Source organism: Aphis gossypii, chromosome 2, assembly GCF_020184175.1.
Source record: "Aphis gossypii isolate Hap1 chromosome 2, ASM2018417v2, whole genome shotgun sequence".
Taxonomy (NCBI): Eukaryota; Metazoa; Arthropoda; class Insecta; order Hemiptera; family Aphididae; genus Aphis; species Aphis gossypii.
In genome coordinates, this window is record NC_065531.1 from 61,237,570 (window position 1) to 61,258,023 (window position 20,454).

Below are 20,454 nucleotides of genomic sequence, written 5' to 3' on the forward strand. Positions count from 1 at the left end.
ATTTTTACTTACCTTTCGAATGACTCGACTTGTGAAATTGTATATTTGATGCGACTTTATGTAGGGATGCTGGATGACCAGGGTGGAAAGAGGTATGTAAGAATATTATATTCAACAAGTCGAGAAATATAATGTTAAAATGAATTAAATTTATTTAAACTTACAAAAAGTTGACACAGAAAAAGATGATAAATTTATTGATACAATGTTAGGTAAAAGACTGAGCTGAATGGGGCCGACTAGGCGGAATGGGCTGACTGAGTGAGGAATTGATTGTTGTAACCTTGCCCTTTTAATTTTTATAGACATGATATGCCGTCTTTGTGATTGAATTTTGAGATTGCGGTGTTTGCTCCTTTGTCTGTCATCATTAGTGTCTTATTTACTAAATAGTTCAAATAATATGCAAAGAATTATAATTGCAAAGAATGTGGTAATTTTTATATTCAAGAGTAATTTAATTATTTGTAATTTTATTATTGATTAATGTTTTAATAAAAATTAAATTAAATAATATACATAGTAGTAAAATATATAAGTGCATACTTTATTAAATTATACATACATACATACATACTTTTTAGCAATGGTGGGCATTAACTTGTTAAAAAGTTAATTTTTTTTATTTATTTAAGTTTTAAATGGGCCAGGCCCAATTACATATATAATAATAACTACATTCGGGTTTAACAGTAATATACAAAAAGAAAAGTTATCAAAAAGAAAAAATAATGGTGTATAATATAATAAATTATAATATAATATACTTATAGCTATGAATTAACAAGTAAGAAATTACAATAATTTTTGAACGAATTTAAGTTTGGTGATAGGAACATATCGATATTTAATTCATTATTTTTTCATGATTCTATGATGGGGAGTATAATTGCTCGCATAATTAGTTACATCTGTTTTAAGATAAAAAGTGTTAGACCGGGAGTTACGAGTTAAGAAACGACCTAGGGATTCAGAACAGTCAATATTTCCTGTAAAGAGTTTATACGAAAAGTATACATCTTATCTCAAACGACGTTTTTCTAATGTTTCGAAGTTAATTATCGTAAGTAGTGTAGTATACAAAAAGTGGGGTTCTCTAACTATGGAACATTTAAATGAGAGGAAACGTAAGAACTTTTGTTAAATTTTCTCAATGATATTCTTATGACTCGATTGATATGGAGACCATATTATTGAGCCATTATACTAACTAAACTAACTTAACAGTTAACTAGTAGTTACTAGTTAGTTATTTTTGTTCTTAATTTATTATCTTATTCAGTTAAATTTTGTATTGTTTTGATTTAGCTTTTAATAGTTATTTATCATTATTGTACAGTTAAGTTAATTTTAATTCTTTTTAAGTATAAATGTAACCTATAAGTTTCTAGTAACAATGTAGTATGTTGTATGTACTATAATAATAATTTTAAGTTTTATGCTAACACTGCTCTTGGTAAATGTTTGTATAAATCAAAATACTAGTTATATTTTTTTGTTAACTTTCAACTTTAACTAAAGGCAATTGAATTGAATTACATTAACTAGCCATAGTTAATTATTTTCATTAACTTGCCCACCTTTACTTTTTAGTATTAGAAATTTACTCTTATTTACTTCTATCTAAATTTGTAGTATTATATGATTTGGGTAGTTAATAAGGTAACACCAGTGTGTAGCTGAATTGACCTTATAGTTATTAACCTTGTGGTTCAACAATAAGTTATATTTAAAATAGATACATAATGTCAAAATCATGTTGTATTAACTAATGATTGTTATTATTTTGACACCGTTTAATTGTTGTCTCAAATTAATAAATTAATTAAATTAATCCATATTTATCATGCAAAGAGTCACTAGTGGATGACTGATTTATCACGCATACCATGCTTTATGTCTCTTTTCACTTTTACTTATTATGCTAAGAAGTAAGAAGTAAGAAGTATATATTGTATAATTATTATAAAATAAAAAAATTAATCCAAGTAAGTGATTGAAAAATGTAAAATACATTCACTTGATTACCTTAAACTACAATCGTTTTATTTAATACTTATTCACAGTGTCTTTTCTCCAATTTGATAAAATATTTCAAACTAGAAACTAATCTGCAGTTTCTCTTCATACTTATTTAAAACAAAAAAAAATCAAAAATCAAGTTTAAGTTGTGCGCATAAGTGCATGATAAATAAAAATAAACTTGTTGGACGTAGGTACATGGCATGCAGTTCAGACAGACCTCTTAATTAATAGGTGGCATGAAATTCAGACATCAGACAGATCCCTTTTAAGATGCACCGGGTTACAAGTTAGATTGTACTATTATAGGATACTCCTCCTAAGTCCTAACTATTATCCCATTACTGCTCATCTAAACGTTAAATACTTATTTTATAAATTATTCATTTACAATTATATTTTAAAATATTGAAGTACTCCAAATAAATATTCTTATATAGAATATGGAATTAAAAATGATGAATCAATATTTTCAAAAACAATTTCTAATGTTTTTATCCATAATTTCAAAAGTATAATTAGTTGATTGAAAAAAATTAAAAATTAAGATTATAATATTATTATATTTTACATAATTTATTATTATTCTAAAAAAATAATAATAGAGATGCCTATATAGCACGTGCCACGTACTGTTCCAAAGCGGTTACCCCTCGAAGTACTATCTACCTAATGTTGCTAAATTTCAGTTATCGGACGAGACACGAGAATGGTGTATTCAATACGGTACGGCCGATAGTGATATAATCATACAATTTTTATTTATTTAAAAAAATTAAAACTAAATAAGTAATAAATATGTATATTTAATAATATAAGTATGAAGTAGCAGTAGAGATTATCACACAGACGATAGACATACCATAGTAAATTACTATACATAAATAACACACTCTACTAGGTACCGATATTTTACTGTAATGTATCAAAAGTCCATTTCTTCAGTGGAAAAGTAAGTTAAATTAAAATTATTAAAATTATGCAGGGCATGTAATTTGGATAGATCCTTCTAAGAGATGACATCCGAATTGGACATTCTAATTTATGTTTATTTTTTAGCATGAAATTCGGATGCACGGTTCTTACGTGGACTGGAGTTTTTTTTATAGCTTTGTTTTTTTTAATAATTTTTTTACGCATATAGCGGTGATAAAAAATTTATTAAGATATTATGATAGACATTATTTAGTTCATATATCTACCTATAGTTACATATTTCAATTATTTTATTATTATTCTCTAAATCGTATATTATTTGTTTCAATTCCATATTTTCATTTTGTAATGTTTTTGTCTTTAACATTTTTTTCTGGCGAACTATAAACATTATTAAAATAATGAAATATTTTATAATATTTAAGAGATTTATAATATTAATTTACCAACTAAAAATCTATAGTAATGACTAAGTTCTTCGTAGTACATTTTCCACAAATCAACACTATTTGGAATATATTTAACGAGTCGAGACCAATATTCTTGTAAATCATTTTCACTGATTTTCCACTGTATAAAATTATATTCTTTTTTTAATCTTTGATATAATGATTTAAGTTTTGGGAAACGAGTAGATCGCGATTCTTTTATGATTTCTTTCATTATATGTATAAAATGCTTGTTATCAATAGATAATTCATGATTCGAATTTTCACATCGGGTATGATTAAATAGTGTATTTTCTAAATAAAATAAATGGTTAAAATAATATTTGAATTTTTAAATGTACAATCTCAAATTTTCTAAATTCATACATATCATTCTTTTATACATCTAAAGTTTTAATTAGATATAGATTTTTTATTATACAGTAGAGTCTCGATAACTCGAATTTCAAGGAAGGTAAAAATTAATTCGACTTATGTATATTTCAAGTTAAAAATATTGCACTGGGTGTATAAGAATTCCTTAAGGACAAAAAAGTATTCTATATATATAATTATCGAAACTCGACTATACTAATTTTATTAAAATTACGATTTGTATTTAAAAAACTATAAATTAACATGAATACATTAGCCATTAAGAGTAAACAAATAACAACCAATTGACGGGATGAATGAGAATATATTAGTTATATTAACTAAAACATAATTGATTAATCATTATAAATATCTTAACTAGTTTTAGTTTTAGTTTAATTTAATTAGTTATTACTTATTAGGTACATACCACCAATTAAACTTATTGAATATTTATCATTTTGTTCTTCATCAATATTTTCAAAAGTAATATTGTTTGAACATGCACTGTTAATCACAAACAAATAATGTAATTTTTATTTCATTATTTCAATATTGTAATTCATTTAGTTATTTTAACGGTACCAATATGTACCTATTCTAAAATAAAGCAAATTTGTAACTTAGTAAGTACCTATTTTATGATAAGTATATAATATCATTTTGGGTCAAATGGGTTAATCGATTGGTATTAAACATATAAAAAGTCATTTATTAGCCAGCTACAACTAGTATAACTGCAATGTGGAATTTTAATTACAAATTTGAGTGAAATAGATATAATTTGTTAAATTTAGCAGTTATTTTATCTCTCCTAGAATGATTTACCTAATTAGGAATAATGTTTTATTTACATTTAAAATACCTACGTGGCATTTACATATTGACGAAACGGATCTATTTTATTAAGTTTGTCAATGTTTTTGTTATGTTGAGATATATTTCTTAATAATTTTTCAAAGTATAAATAGTTGTTCGATTTCGATTCGTTGATGCTAATAACAAAACCTTGTATTAATGATAATTTTAAGTGTTTGAGTGGTTTAGTGAATAATTTTTTTGAAAACTACAAGTAGTTACCAATCATCTGTTGTTGTATTTTTACATATTTTTCGTTCACTGTCTGATGTTCCAATAATTTTACCTGATTCCCAATTTATTTGAGAATTACAAATAGTACATGTCACAAATGGTTTAAATTTAGATTTTATGAGTTGCCAAGATTCTTCTTTATTAAGTTTTAATTCACTCAAAGCATTATAAGCGTATGATAAATTCCGCATTGAATTTGAGCCAAGAATTCCATACAAGTTGTGCTCAAACACAAAACTCGAGTTCTTAACAATGAAATCCAATAAAAGATTATTCAGAGCTCTATCTCTAATATGTTTATAATAATTTGTATCTAAACTGTCGTGTGTATGCTCATATAGTATAAGATTATTAATGTGTTTCAAAAGTGGCACTATTGTATCATTGCCATTTAAAGTTGGTTTTTCGCAGAAATGTGTCTTGACATTTAAACTTAAATACTCACGTATAAAATAATCAATTTGACGAATCTAAAATTTAAAAACATTACATATTATAATCAATTTTTAAATAGAAATAGAAATTTTACACTATTAATGTAACGTATTATCTGATTCATTTGATGGTCCCATAATTGTATATATTCATCATTATCCTTCTTAGCAATAGAATCAGCTCTCTTTTCTTGTTGATCAATTTTTTGGTTAATATTTATTATTTGTTTTTTAATTGTAGATATTTGGGTTGTATGATTTGATTCATTTTTTTTACATTTTTCTCTCAGGTTATAAACTGTTTCTTGTAAACTATTGAGTGCTAGTTGTATTATAATAAATGTATTGAATTTTTATACGATATACTTACAGATTAATTCTTCTTTTTTGATTAATTATTCTAAAATTATTGTCTTCTATTTTTTTTTTTAAAACATGACAATTATATTTAAGTTTTTCTATATTTGTTGAGCATCTGATTTTTACAAATTCCAAATCGGTATCAACTCCCTGTAATACGAAACTTATACATTTATATCATTAATGTAATAGAACAAATAGAGGTATCTATTTTAATATACCCAAGTTTTATTTTAATTTTTAGGTATATCACAAAAGTACTTATGTTAACCTATGATAAAAACATTTAACTCTATTTAATACGTTTGTATGTCTCCTGAAAAAAAATGAAAAATTGAAATTGTACTCTTTTACTCATAAGTTACAAGTTATAACTTATAAGTATACACATTTTTTAATAAACGTTAATTATATAGACATCATCGACGTTTAATATACTAATAAATAATAGTATAAGAGCATTATTGACCATTGAATTTTGAATTAATAATATATTATGTATAATACTATTATTTTGTTATATTTAATTTGTAATTTTCATATTACTTACAATATAATTCTCAGTTGTTTTTATTCTAAAGTTTTTTGCATCTTCTTCATTAGTCTTGAACAGCTTTAGTAATTCAAGGTTATTTTTTTCAATTAATTCAAATCTTTTTAATGCTGCACTTGATATTTTATTAATGATTTTATCCATCAAAATTCTCCATTCCGTAGAATCTTTATTATTTTTTTTATTTTTTGTATCTTCGATCAATTTCTTTAAATGTTATACATAATAATGGTTTGGTATTAATATTAAATTATTAACTGTCATTAATTCACTGTCTATTTATAAGTATATAATATGAATATGATAATGTAAATTGTACAACTATAATTATTATATATTTACTTACAGTAATAGCTAAGTTGTACTTTTTATGCTCTTCTTTAAAGATTTTTAATTTATTGTTTGCGATTTCATTCAAATTATCTAGGTCATTTGAATTAGAAGATGTTTCATTGGAAGATTTGGTTAATAATTCTTCTAGTCCTTCTAATAATTTATCAATAATACTATCTTTTTGCTTAAGAAGATCTAAACTTTCTTCTAAAAAAATAAGATAAAAAAAGGTAGACAAGTGGGTACAATGTGGTGCAACACGATTACGAAAGTTTTACCTTTTTTATAACACGAGTGCAAACAAATATTGCTCATAAAAAAATTACGTTTTTATTATAACCAAAAAAAGAACAATTGCCAAAGTTTTTATAGGCTTTAGTAAAATTCATAACATACGTAAAAATTCTAAGTCTCCATAAATAATGTTTTAGAGTTAAATAAAATAAAATAAATAGTGAATATTATATAGGTACCTAATACTTATTCATCGTTAATATGCGCAATTTTGTCAGTTTAAACTATAAATATAATAATATTAATAAGATAATTGTGTTTATATGCTTTTAAGAATTTTTAGTTCCAGTATTAAATATTTATGAAGTAACTACATAGTATTATATTTTCAAACCTTAGCTATATAAATATCAAATAGTATAAATGTTTTACTACAAAATACTTGTAGTTTTGTAATAGTCTTCGTGATTTTGACGAATATTGTAAATAATGAACTTTAATGCATATCAAATAAAAGCATATAATTTTATATTTTTGTATAGATATAAAAAAACATACGTTGATCTTGTACTATTTTTTCAAAATTTTGACCAAATAAATAATTTTTTATTTGTATTTATAGTTTATAGAAAAAAAAAACTATTTATTAATACATTATAGGAATTTCTAACATTAAAATTTAGTGAGCATTTTAAGTACCATAATAGTTATGTGTTATATTGTGTTTCGAGTTACATCAAAAAACAAAATTTCTGTTTTTCCTTAATTGTTTTTGCTTTCCCTGATTATTTAAAAAAAAACACTAGGAATTTTGATATTTAACCTCTCTCAATGCAAACAAGATTCCGATTGATATTAGTTTTGATACTCAAAACTCAAAAGCACTCTCAATATTCAAAATCGAATCATTTTTTCGACTATACCTATCGTGTATAATATACACTGTATATACACACACATACACACACACACAAATACGTATAATTATATAATGATACCAATACCATTGTAAAATCAATACATTCTTTGTTTCGCTAAGAACCTAAAATAATATATTGTATACTAATAATTATTTTTACTATAGGTACTAAATTAATTTAAATTTACTTTTTAATGAAATAATATCTTCTTGTATTACTAGTATATCTTCTTTATTACTAGTTTTTTCAAATTCATCATAAATGTCCATACATTTTTTATTTATTTCAATTAAAGTATTTTTAACTTCAGATAATCTCTCCTGGTTTTTGTCGTTACATTCACGTTCATATTCATTTGTATGGAAAACTAAACATTTGCCTTCTATAAAGTTATTTAATTCTTCCATAATGTTGCCTAGTTCAAATTCACTGTTTTCAATTTTATCGACAACAGGTTGTTGTACGATCATTTTTTGTTGACATTTTCGCTTAGCCACCGCGTTTTCGATACTATAGTTTGAAATATTAAATGTTTTGTTTTGGTGTTATTTTTATAAATGTTGATGTACACAGATATACAGAAGCTAAGGTAAATGAAATAAGATCGGATATATGTAATAATATAATAATATGTATAATTGATACGAACAACTATAGTGTTATATGGCGTAATATAAAACAACGACTAATCGTCTTACAGGCTACTACATAGAACGAATATGCTATAGAAATATAAAATGTCTATTCAGCGTCTTCTGTACTACAGTGTGAATAATTTGCTTATAATCTACATTATACAGGGTGTGTTGTTTACATTCAACAATAAAAGATAATCAATAATCATTAAATTAGGTATATACATTTTACCTATGGATATTTTGTCGTCTCCATATGTTACATTTTCTTAGTACTTTTCTTTCTTCTTTTTCTAAAACAATTAAATTTTCATCTGAATCTTCAATTTCTTTTTTTGCATGTAGTGCTTCAATATTTTTTCGAGATGTTTCATCGTGACCTAAAACATATTAATTTAAATAAAATTCAAATATGGCCACTAACTAATTTAAAAGAGAGAAATTAGTCTTATTGGTACCTATTAACTTTTTTGGAAGGTAGCTTATAATTTATAAGACCATTTGTTATAGATATTTAATTTCATCAGTAGGTAGGTACTCACTCACTTTGTTGTATATTGTATAGCTTAGTACCTAGGTTTTATTTTTTTTATATGGGCCTAGAATAAAAAAAATCGGAGACCTTTGGTATAGACTATAGTAAATTAAAAAAAAAAAAGTATTGGAATGACTTCAATCTTCTATTAATTAAGAACAATATTTATTAAAATTTAGTTACACACCTATTGACTAATATTTTAGAAAATTAACGTTGTCATTTTTTTTTTTTTTTAACTAATCCATTATTTAGGATATTTTTTGTATAAGACAATAACATTTTTGATAATTCAAAATTATTTAATTATTTATTTAATACAATTCAACAAACTATAATATAGCACCGTGGACTAGGTGTAACGAGACAAAACGGAGTGCCAAGTGCTAGTGGTGCACTCTCGGGTCTCGTTACCACACTACTGCAATATGACGCCGCCGCGCACTCTCGCGCACACCCGAACGTGATTATGTATTAGATTATAGGCGCTCGACGGTAATCTAGTACATCATCGCAACACAGATGGCGCGAAGGAGCACCTGGTTTTGGGCACCTCCGCCGCCCGACATAATAACCAATTTCCCCACGAAACCCGGGGAAATAGAACCCAACTATTAACATATTTGAACTCAGCAAGATCAAAACTATAAGTTCCTGAGAGGCAAATATATATACACATAACTGGAAAGTTCGAACTGAAAAAAATCAAAACCACCATCCTGATAATGACATCCGGACTGACAACAAGATAAGTATGAGCCAGCAGCCACGGTAAAAACGACCTTGCTCCCTGCTGAGTGCAGTACATTTGAGAGCCGGACGGTAGTAACGCACCGTTATACACGGACTCAAATTGCTGCACACTTATCAGCTCTCTTCGCATAGCCTGCACAAACCGGCCGGTATTCAAAACACCGGCATACACGGAGGTGCAACAGGCTATATACGGCTGCCCTGAGTCGTCCCTCCGTCACTACCTTTTCACGCTAGACGTTCATACGCTGTCAATACGCGAGCAACTACGCCGCCAGTACGCGAGCCACTACGCCGTCAATACGCGAGCGACTACGCCGCCAGTACGCGAGCCACTACGCCGCCAATACGCGAGAAACTACGCTGTCAATACGCGAGCAACTACGCCGCCAGTACGCGAGCCACTACGCCGTCAATACGCGAGAAACTACGCTGTCAATACGCGAGCAACTACGCCGCCAGTACGCGAGTCACTACGCCGTCAATACGCGAGAAACTACGCTGTCAATACGCGAGCAACCACGTCGTCCGTGTTCATCCCGAAGATCGCCAGCATCATCAATATCAACGGAAAATCCGTGAGTTACATGTTACGCGATTCCCATCTTTTTATGTTCAGCCCAATATATTATTTTATCTGTACACTCTCTGAGTATAAAAAGATTATTATTTTAAATTGTAAGATAATGAAATTCTTTGTATAATTTGTTATAAAATAAAGTCTACTATACAAATACAAGTTGTACGAGTCGAATTCATTACATTGGCGCCCAACTGCAGTGCTCGATTTAGAAGCAAATTCTACTTCGAACTCCGAGATTAAGTTTATGAAGAAATACTACGTCGTGTGCAAAGAAGAAAACTACATCTGTAAAAATGGCACCGAAAAAGAGCGTTACTGAAGACGTATTCAATGCATTCAAAGCGGAAGTGGAAAGAAATAGCCGATATTTGGTTGACCAATTATTGCAAGAAATTAACAAACTTAAAGAAAAATGTAGCAATATGGAAGAAGAGAATACCAGGAAAATCGGAGAAATAGAAGAAAATTATGAAAGAAAAATTGAATTAATTGAACTAGAACTAAACGAGGTAAAAATCAAATACGATCATGTTAATCGACAACCAGTGCACAATTACAAGCCTGAACCAACGCACAGTACCGAAATATCACGTCCAACATTTTATGGGAACAATCGCGACGTACACCCCAAGGATTTCCTATACCGACTTGAAGAATATTTTGCAATAAAACAATCCTACGTCGGCGAAAAACTTATCATTGTGGGCGACTGTTTAAAAGCAGCTGCGTCGAGTTGGTTTTCAACAATCAGATTTCAACTGACCAACTACGATGACTTCAAAAAAGCATTCATAGATGAGTTCTGGTCCAGGGAGATACAGATACAAGTATGGAGTCAATGCTTAAGCACTAAGCACATACCATCCAACACCAATTACCGTGAACACTTTGCTACATGGGCAACAAAACTTAGACATTTGGAGGTACCGAGACTGTCGGAGCATGAAATTGTTAAACACATAGCAAGGCACTATCCCGGATACCTACGCGCAATATTAGTATCATTGTCAGATTGTAACATTCTCACAGCGATGAAGGTACTAGGAGAAGAAGGACAAGAAGAGCAAACAACAGAAAATAAGTCGAATCAACAGAAAACCAATCAGAACGATTCCAACAACAATAATCAAAATGGTCAAACTAACAGCGGTTGGAACAATACACGGAGTAGTGGATGGAGTAACCCAACACCACGCAACAACCGCTGGAATAACCAACCATACCGCAATAATGACAGACGTGGAGAGACCCAACAGAGTAATCAACAACAAACTGAAAAAATCAATCAAGTATCCACAGATAAAGAAGAACAAGCAGGACCTAGGGATAATGAACAGCATGCGATAAATTCATTGAATACAACGAATCAATCCATAAGTCCGTACATCCAATGCACCATCGAGGGAGAAGAAGTCAAGTTACTCGTCGATACGGGAGCCACAGTTAGTGTACTCACTAAAGAAGTTGTTGATATAATCACGCAAAGAAATCCAAAGATACCACAGCTTCCGGTAACAGGGATACAGATAAGCAACGCCGTGGGCAAGAAAATCTGCAAAGTATCAAAAAAATCTTTTGCGAATGTAAGATAGGTGAAGTATATCTACAAACTAATTTTATTCAAGTTGAGAACTTGAATGAAAAAGGAATAATTGGCGCAGACATATTGAAAAAATATTCCGCACAGATCAAATTCAGCGAACAAACGGTCCAATTCAAAATCGGTAAGTTAGCTCACACCATACCGTTTGCAAGCCAAAAACCACGACTGATCAATTCCAAAGAGCATCTACTTAGCATAGAAGCAAAGGAAAATCTAGAAGACAACCAAATAGCCCTAACCAAAGACGAACAGGAAATATTTGTGTCTCTACTAAATAAATATGAAGGAATCTTTTCGGATCAACCGGGAAAAGTCAAAGTCGAAGAATTTCAATGCCAGATACGGGTCAAACCAGGGGACCCAATTTACCAGCGGCAATATCCAATACCAATAGCACGGATCCCCAAAGTTGATGCCGCGAAATACAGCGCATGGTGAAGTTGGGGATCATTGAAAAGTCAACGTCACCATGGTCGTCGCCAATAGTATGTACCGAGAAAAAGAACGGCGACATTAGACTGTGCCTTGATGCACGAAAAATAAACACAGTAATAATACCGGACCGGGAATGCCCGACAAACATGGAGGAAACGTTAATGAAATTTCAAGGTATGAAATATCTAAGTTCCATCGACTTAACGGCTGGATATTGGCAGTGTCCATTAAGGAAGGATTGCCGGGAGATAACCGCGTTTCTACACAAAGGTAGAAATTATCAATTCAAAGTACTACCGTTTGGCTTAATCAATTCGGTAGCCGAATTTCAAAAAATACTCGACCAGGTGCTAGGACCAGAAATATTACAATTCGCTGCAATATATGTCGATGACATTCATATCACCTCAAAAAGCTTCAATGAACACATGCAACATCTAGAACGCATATTTCAGAAGCTATCGCAACATCATATCACCATAAACCGTAAAAAGTCACAATTCCTAAAAAGTCAAATAGTCTTCTTAGGACATATTATTTCGGAAAAAGGCATTTCCATGGACCCAGACAAGATACAGGTGATAAAAAACTTTCAACCACCTAAAACGAAAAAACAAATACAATCGTTCTTAGGATTCATCAACTTTTATCGTAAGTTTATCCGCGACCTATCACAAGATACGGAGCAATTGAGCGCATTAGTAAAAAAGGATACCAAGTGGATATGGGGAACAGCACAGCAGCAAGCATTCGAAAACATAAAGGAAAAATTCCTGGAGGACATCATTATACAGTTCCCGGATTTTACACGAGAATTCTACATCAATACCGACGCTTCAACGACACATGTGGGAGCGGAGTTATACCAGATCAAGGAAGACGGACGACATCAATCACTGGGATTTGCTAGCCGAACCCTAAACTCTGCGGAACGTAATTACAATACTACAGAACTAGAATTACTAGCCATTGTATTTGCGTGCAAGAAATTTCGACATTATTTGTTAGGACACCAAGTCAAAGTGCTCACGGATCACCATGCACTGACATTCCTCAACACTTGCCAGTTATTAAACTCCAGGTTGGTAAGATGGTCAACATTCTTACAAGAATATCAACTGGAAATCATCCATATACCGTAGAGAAAATATAGGAGCCGACATGTTAACTCGATATCCCCAATCTCCCACCGAAGAACCCCAAGCAAGCACACGAAACATTATCATCAACAAGTTAACTTTACTCAATTACAGCTCAGAGTTGAGAAAGCAATTCAAAGAGTTACCCGCATTACAACAAGCAGACGAACACATTCAGAAGCTCAAATTACGGATGAACGGTCGGACAGACAGAGAACAACCTCATTGTATACAATCAACTACTATTCCGTAAGTCCAACAGTGGAGAATATCAAATAATTGTTCCAAGAGAACTAATTAAACCATTAGTGATTGAAACCCACCAGATATATGGACACTGTGGGACATACAAAACCTATCAGTTGTTACAGCAACACCACCAGTTTCAGAGCATGTATCACACCATAAAACGCATTATCAAGACTTGTGATTTATGCCAAAGAACTAAAGTAAACAACGTCACAGCCAGGGGACCAACACTGAATTTGATTCCAGAGAAGCCGATGGAGATGGTATCAGCTGATCTCATGGGACCTCTGCCTAGGGGACAGGGGGGATGCCAGTATATCCTTGCCATCCTAGACATTTTTTCCAAATACATAAAGCTCTATCCGTTGAAGAGGGCCACCACAGATACAATTGTCAGAAGGATCGTAAATGACTATATCCCTACCATGGGATTATTTCAAAAAATCCTTACGGACAACGGAACACAATTCACAAGTAAAAAATGGATCAAAAATGGAGGAATTGAAAATCAAGAGTATACACACTACCGCATACCACCCAGAAAGTAATCCTGTTGAACGTGCTAACCGGGAAATTGGGAGATTGCTTAGAACATATTGTCACAAACAACATACTAACTGGCTCCGATGGCTAGATAATGTGGAATTCTGGATAAACAACACCACACACCACTACAGGATATCGCCCCAGTACATCATGTTTGGAGAAAACATACCACTGTCTATAACGCAGTTAGTAACATTTCCAAAATATGAACCAACCAATTCAGTACCTGACATAATCCAAATCGTAATGAAGAAAACTCAGAGGAAGTCAAAATTAAGAAGCGAATATAAAGATCGAGATAAGAAATTCCCGAAGTATGCCGTAGGAATGAAGGTCTTAGTAAAGGAACATCGTTTATCTTCAGCGGAGGACCATGAACACACAAACTATTTCTCCTATACCATGGGCCGTACCAGATATGTGAGGTACATGACAACAATACCGTAACCGTAAGAGACCAGTCTGGACACCTCCGAACGTATAATTTTAAAAATATAAAGCAGTACAGTACCACGAAGGGGACCAACCCATTCAACTCAACTCATCATATGAACAATAAAACAAAATAAAGAAAGAAAAAAAAAATATATAAAAAAAAAAAAAAAAAAAAAAATAATATTAATAATATGTAAATATGTAACTAACTTTCATGTCATGCTTGTGAATATTGTGAATAATAACAATCAACATAAACTCTAATAAACCCATAAACCAACCCTTAGGCATCAGAACCATGAACATTCCAATCCAGATACCTTTGGGAAAACTACGCCGAAGCAATCCTATCAACAAGATCGAACTGACCCACATTGACTCGCACCTTACAACGAAGCAGAAGAAAAGAATCGCTCGATTCTTTCGTGAAGAGGCTGCAAAGAGGACAAAGTACAACGTTGAACCAATATGGACTCTACCAGACTCAGTTAAAGCTGTTAAAATTCAATCAACCCAGGATGATGGTCTCAAGGGTACCCATGAAGATGAGAAAAATCTTCCAACTACGAAGGAGTCACCATCCCCAAATATCTCCGACGGTACTGTAATCCACATCGAAGAACCCGAAACTGATAATACCGACGAACTTGAGGTATCAACGTCTCCACTACCCGGAACCGACAGTGAGAGCGAAACTAACAGTGATAAAGAACCAGATTTAGTTGGAGAACTAGTAAGCAAATTGTTAACAACAAATCAAGGATCGTATGTTAACCTTAAAAGGAACCTCTCCACCGCACAAACCTTCCTTAAATCATTTGAGGGGATGTCCAAAACACAAATGAAAAAGCAAGCCTACAAGGAGAAGACCAGACACATCAAAGCCCTGAAGGAACAACACAGACTATAATTGGCTAATCTTCCATAGACCAAGACATCCTCCCAATTCATTGAGTTTTTATTATTCCTCGATCCATCGTCCGATATCTCGTCACAATAAAAAAGGGGACTATGTAACGAGACAAAACGGAGTGCCAAGTGCTAGTGGTGCACTCTCGGGTCTCGTTACCACACTACTGCAATATGACGCCGCCGCGCACTCGCGCACACCCGAACGTGATTATGTACTAGATTATAGGCGCTCGGCGGTAATCTAGTACATCATCGCAACACAGATGGCGCGAAGGAGCACCTGGTTTTGGGCACCTCCGCCGCCCGACATAATAACCAATTTCCCCACGAAACCCGGGGAAATAGAACCCAACTATTAACATATTTGAACTCAGCAAGATCAAAACTATAAGTTCCTGAGAGGCAAATATATATACACATAACTGGAAAGTTCGAACTGAAAAAAATCAAAACCACCATCCTGATAATGACATCCGGACTGACAACAAGATAAGTATGAGCCAGCAGCCACGGTAAAAACGACCTTGCTCTGCTGAGTGCAGTACATTTGAGAGCCGGACGGTAGTAACGCACCGTTATACACGGACTCAAATTGCTGCACACTTATCAGCTCTCTTCGCATAGCCTGCACAAACCGGCCGGTATTCAAAACACCGGCATACACGGAGGTGCAACAGGCTATATACGGCTGCCCTGAGTCGTCCCTCCGTCACACTTTTCACGCTAGACGTTCATACGCCGTCAATACGCGAGCAACTACGCCGCCAGTACGCGAGCCACTACGCCGTCAATACGCGAGCGACTACGCCGCCAGTACGCGAGCACTACGCCGCCAATACGCGAGAAACTACGCTGTCATACGCGAGCAACTACGCCGCCAGTACGCGAGCCACTACGCCGTCAATACGCGAGAAACTACGCTGTCAATACGCGAGCAACTACGCCGCCAGTACGCGAGTCACTACGCCGTCAATACGCGAGAAACTACGCTGTCAATACGCGAGCAACCACGTCGTCCGTGTTCATCCCGAAGATCGCCAGCATCATCAATATCAACGGAAAATCCGTGAGTTACATGTTACGCGATTCCCATCTTTTTATGTTCAGCCCAAGATATTATTTTATCTGTACACTCTCTGAGTATAAAAAGATTATTATTATTTTAAATTGTAAGATAATGAAATTCTTTGTATAATTTGTTATAAAATAAAGTCTACTATACAAATACAAGTTGTACGAGTCGAATTCATTACATAGGTAACCTTAAATCTAACAAAAATAATTAAAAAATTCACTTCGGTGTATAGTGGATTTTAAAGAACTATACCTATACATATTTAAGTAATTATTAATTGTTTTAAAAACCACTTAAGAAAAACTTAATATTACATTATTCAGCTTTTGGTTAGAAAATAAACAACACAAAAATCTTTACTTTTTAAAATATTTTCAATCTTTTAAAAATAAGTAATTCAAAAAAGGTAAAATACCTATTTTAAAAATTATATTATTTATTTCAAAACTAATGGAAATATTTAGTGAATATTTATGATTATGATTTTTTGATTTTTAATAAAAAAAAAAAAAAATGATACGTTTTATTGTAAATTGGTTTTTGTTGTCACGTTTATCCGTATTTTTTTTTTAGTTTTTCTTGATTTTTTTAAGTACCTATTTATATTTTTCTTAAGTAAAAAATAGATCTTAATTCTTACCATAAATCACTTTCAAAAAATCAAAAATGAAAACTAAAGCATATTTGCTGCTCAAAACAGGATAGATTAAAAACCACACACATCATTGTATTAAACATTCATTGCTCCATTCAGAATCTAATAAATGTACGCAATATAGTGTAATCGTAAAATGTTGTCTAATTGTTTTAATTATAATTTCTATACATTAAGATTAAAGAATTTTAGATGTATACGATTTCAGAAAATATAAAACATTTTATCCGAAAAATATTTTTAAAAAAGTAAACTGTTTTCGAAGTATACACAATATAATTAGGTACTTATATAATCTATATAAATATATAATTACACCTATAAGTACCTAAGTGCTAAGTAAGATATTATAATAAATATTTTATATTATTTATTGCGATCATAAATGATTTTGTTTTTTATTTTATATTAGTGCATTTTATTAAATTCGTATAAAAATAGGTATATATAATGAGTAAGAGTAACATAATTTTATTTCGTGCTTTACCATTTATCACGAAATTATCTTTATTTTCTAATATCTTTCTTCGATCACAATATTTTCTAGAATCAATTAAATTTTCTACTGGGACACTGTTAAATGCTATCGCTTCATAGTCTTCATTTTCCATTTTAAGTTTTGTATCTACTATTATTAAATTTTTTAATAGGTAGTATAACTAGTATAAGAATAAACATACAATTATACTTATGAATATTAATCAGTAATTAAACAAAAAAAGTTATTTATTGAACATTTGTTATCTAATATATTTTGATGGTTACTATAGTATTAAAAAAAAATAAACAAAAAATAATTATGCTTATAATAAATCATGATTAGTTGAGTACAAAAATAATAGTTTTGCAAATTAGTCATTAGAGAAATTTGTTTTTTATTGTTTATTATTAATGAACCGAAAAAAGTATACGTCCATCGTCCATTTATTGAAATTTCAAAGTTAAAAAATATTTTAACTGTTATATAACCAATGTCCAACCACGTGTGTAATTAAAACTTTAATTATAATTGAATTATTAAGCTGTAAGCATACACATTTAACCATCGAGTTTTAAGTCTAGATGTCGAAATATCTAGGAAGGTATTGCGATTTTAACGTTAGGATAGGTATCAATATATAATGTAGGTATATTCATTATTTGTATTCATATATTATATACTATATAGGTACCTACTTTTATAGTTTTATCTAATGACTAATTTGCTCATGTTAACTTAAAATATATTACAGCCATACGCCTATATCTACAGGTAAACAAACGAATTATTTTGTATTCAAGACATTATAAATTTCAATGATAATTTATGACTCGTATATAAGTACTATAGGATTACTGCTATTAGTTGCTACCCTTTGTATTCAGAATTCGCTTCTTTAAGTGTTGAACATACCATTATAGTGCCTACTTTGTTATTACTTTTATTTTTGGATGATATAAGTAAATGTCAATTAAATATGAATTACAGTTATTCCATTAAATTAAAGTGGTAAAGTTTCGGTAATTTTCTGTCCAAATCATCATAAATCAATACCCAGGTTAGGCATTTACTATTTAACCATCGGAATCACGATCTTAGAAGATCGTTTAAGACCGTGATCAGAATCATCGGATAACTTCGCCTGATATTATATCACATGCAGGTCTTAAAGTGGAAGTACCTACTGTTATAAAACGTGCGTTTGCAGATTGTTAAAAATTCCTAAAAATTTGATTTATCAATGAATTTTTCTGTGATTAAAGTATTTAGTCTTGCGCACTGTGGTCTGTAACCCTGACATGGTAAGTATTTTCTACAACAACCGTACTCATAATATAATATTATTCTAAATTTCATTTTCAAATTTTTAGTTATTCATCAAAATTTAAAAATTAAAATTAATAAAGGTATATATTTAATCTTAAAAAGGTGTGTAAATACTGCTGTGCTATATTTTGTAATAGGTACTAATAATTATTATCTGCGCGTATAGTCATTGATTAAATATACATAGATAGCATTAGCGATGTTGATATTTGAGAAATAATTAAAATCATAAAATATAGGTAATGATGAAAAATAAAAGGTAGGGGATCATGTTAGTGACAAACACAGACTTAATAATCAGTTTAATAAATCGTGTTTAATTCAGTAGTTGGTATTTTCAAATGCATTTCAGAAATTTTGGAATCATAGTTTTTACAAAAAATTAAAAAATACAATTTATTTAGAATTGAACGATTCGATCTTATCAATAATTGTTTACAGTTTAAACAGGAGAATTTAGATATAATTTTCATTGCTAGGTAGCCAGCAAAATATATATTTGAACAATTTTTTAAATTTACCACCGCTTCTTGTTCTCATTGAATACTGTCGACAATCTATGAACCAGACGATGCATTTGATGACATTGATGATTCACTACTATCTTCATTTATTTTGGTGTTAATATTCTCAGCCTCTGTCATTAAATGATTGTCATCGTCAGGTTCACAGTTAGAACAACTAGATGGCTTCATCAAACTCATTTTAGCATTAATCCTAAATGTTGTGCGGAATGTTCTTGCAGTCGGATTTCTGAAAAAACACAAATGTTTTAATAAATTACTTACAACTGAAAATTAAACTTTTATATTTATCAATGGTATAGTAAAGTAGGTACCTATAGGCTATAGGTAACTGGTATAACCTATGAATTATGAATAGATACCATGCGGGTTAAGTTATAAGGTAGGTTGGTACTTACTACTTTGGTAGGTATATATTATTTTGAATTCAATAATATATCATTGCAATTCTCAGATAATGTTCACCTTCGTGTGTGTTGATTAATGGTAGTCAATATTTGGTAATTGTACTAAGATTGGTTTCCATTAGTGTTCATATAATAAAATTGATGAATACAAAAGTTTAACATTTGCTTAAGTAAGTTGAAATCTTTACTAGTAGACGTGGCGGGGGTATAGCTCAGTGGTAGAGCATTCGACTGCAGATCGAGAGGTCCCCGGTTCAAACCCGGGTGCCCCCTAGATTTTTTGTATATTTGCTGATTTGTTTTTTTAACATTTTTTAATAAATAATAATTATTGGATACGAGATACCGATTACTTACTACATATTTGTATACAGTATACACATAAATAGATATTATTTTTTATTTACAGACACACATGTGTTTAACCAACTAAAATATAACTTGAAACATTTTTATTTTATGTAATTAGTATTA

At 30.9% G+C, this 20,454-nt stretch overlaps 1 protein-coding gene and 1 non-coding gene across 3 annotated transcripts; one reads left to right on the forward strand and one right to left on the reverse strand.

The window, feature by feature from the left end:
- Positions 1 to 287: 287 nt before the first annotated feature.
- Positions 288 to 17,962, reverse strand: LOC126549638 (dynein regulatory complex protein 1-like). Of its 2 annotated transcripts, XM_050199423.1 has the most exons (13): positions 17,730 to 17,962; positions 8,555 to 8,702; positions 7,875 to 8,197; positions 6,547 to 6,740; positions 6,198 to 6,407; positions 5,658 to 5,797; positions 5,383 to 5,599; positions 4,842 to 5,323; positions 4,631 to 4,756; positions 4,192 to 4,268; positions 3,405 to 3,701; positions 3,225 to 3,339; positions 288 to 385 (listed from the first exon to the last, which is right to left on the reverse strand). In XM_050199423.1, exons 1-13 carry the CDS (start codon positions 17,851 to 17,853, stop codon positions 379 to 381), a joined length of 2,460 nt encoding a protein of 819 aa, XP_050055380.1. In that variant the 5' UTR covers positions 17,854 to 17,962; the 3' UTR covers positions 288 to 378. The 2 variants fall into 2 exon arrangements, with proteins under 2 accessions (XP_050055380.1, XP_050055381.1); XM_050199424.1 differs by lacking the exon at positions 288 to 385 and having other exon boundaries at positions 3,231 to 3,339; positions 3,409 to 3,701.
- A 2,219-nt stretch (positions 17,963 to 20,181) lies between these two features.
- Positions 20,182 to 20,253, forward strand: Trnac-gca (transfer RNA cysteine (anticodon GCA)). Its single transcript has one exon. It is a non-coding gene; the product is annotated as a tRNA-Cys (tRNA).
- Positions 20,254 to 20,454: the final 201 nt, after the last annotated feature.

Excerpts from the sequence above, each read along its gene's own strand:
- LOC126549638 (XM_050199423.1), bottom strand. The coding sequence starts at position 17,853 with ATGGAAAATGAAGACTATGAAGCGATAGCATTTAACAGTGTCCCAGTA. Across the intron at positions 8,198-8,554 it reads AGACGACAAAATATCCATAG|TATCGAAAACGCGGTGGCTA; the intron begins GTAAAATGTATA and ends TTCAAACTATAG. Across the intron at positions 3,702-4,191 it reads TTCAATAAGTTTAATTGGTG|AAAATACACTATTTAATCAT; the intron begins GTATGTACCTAA and ends TATTTTATTTAG.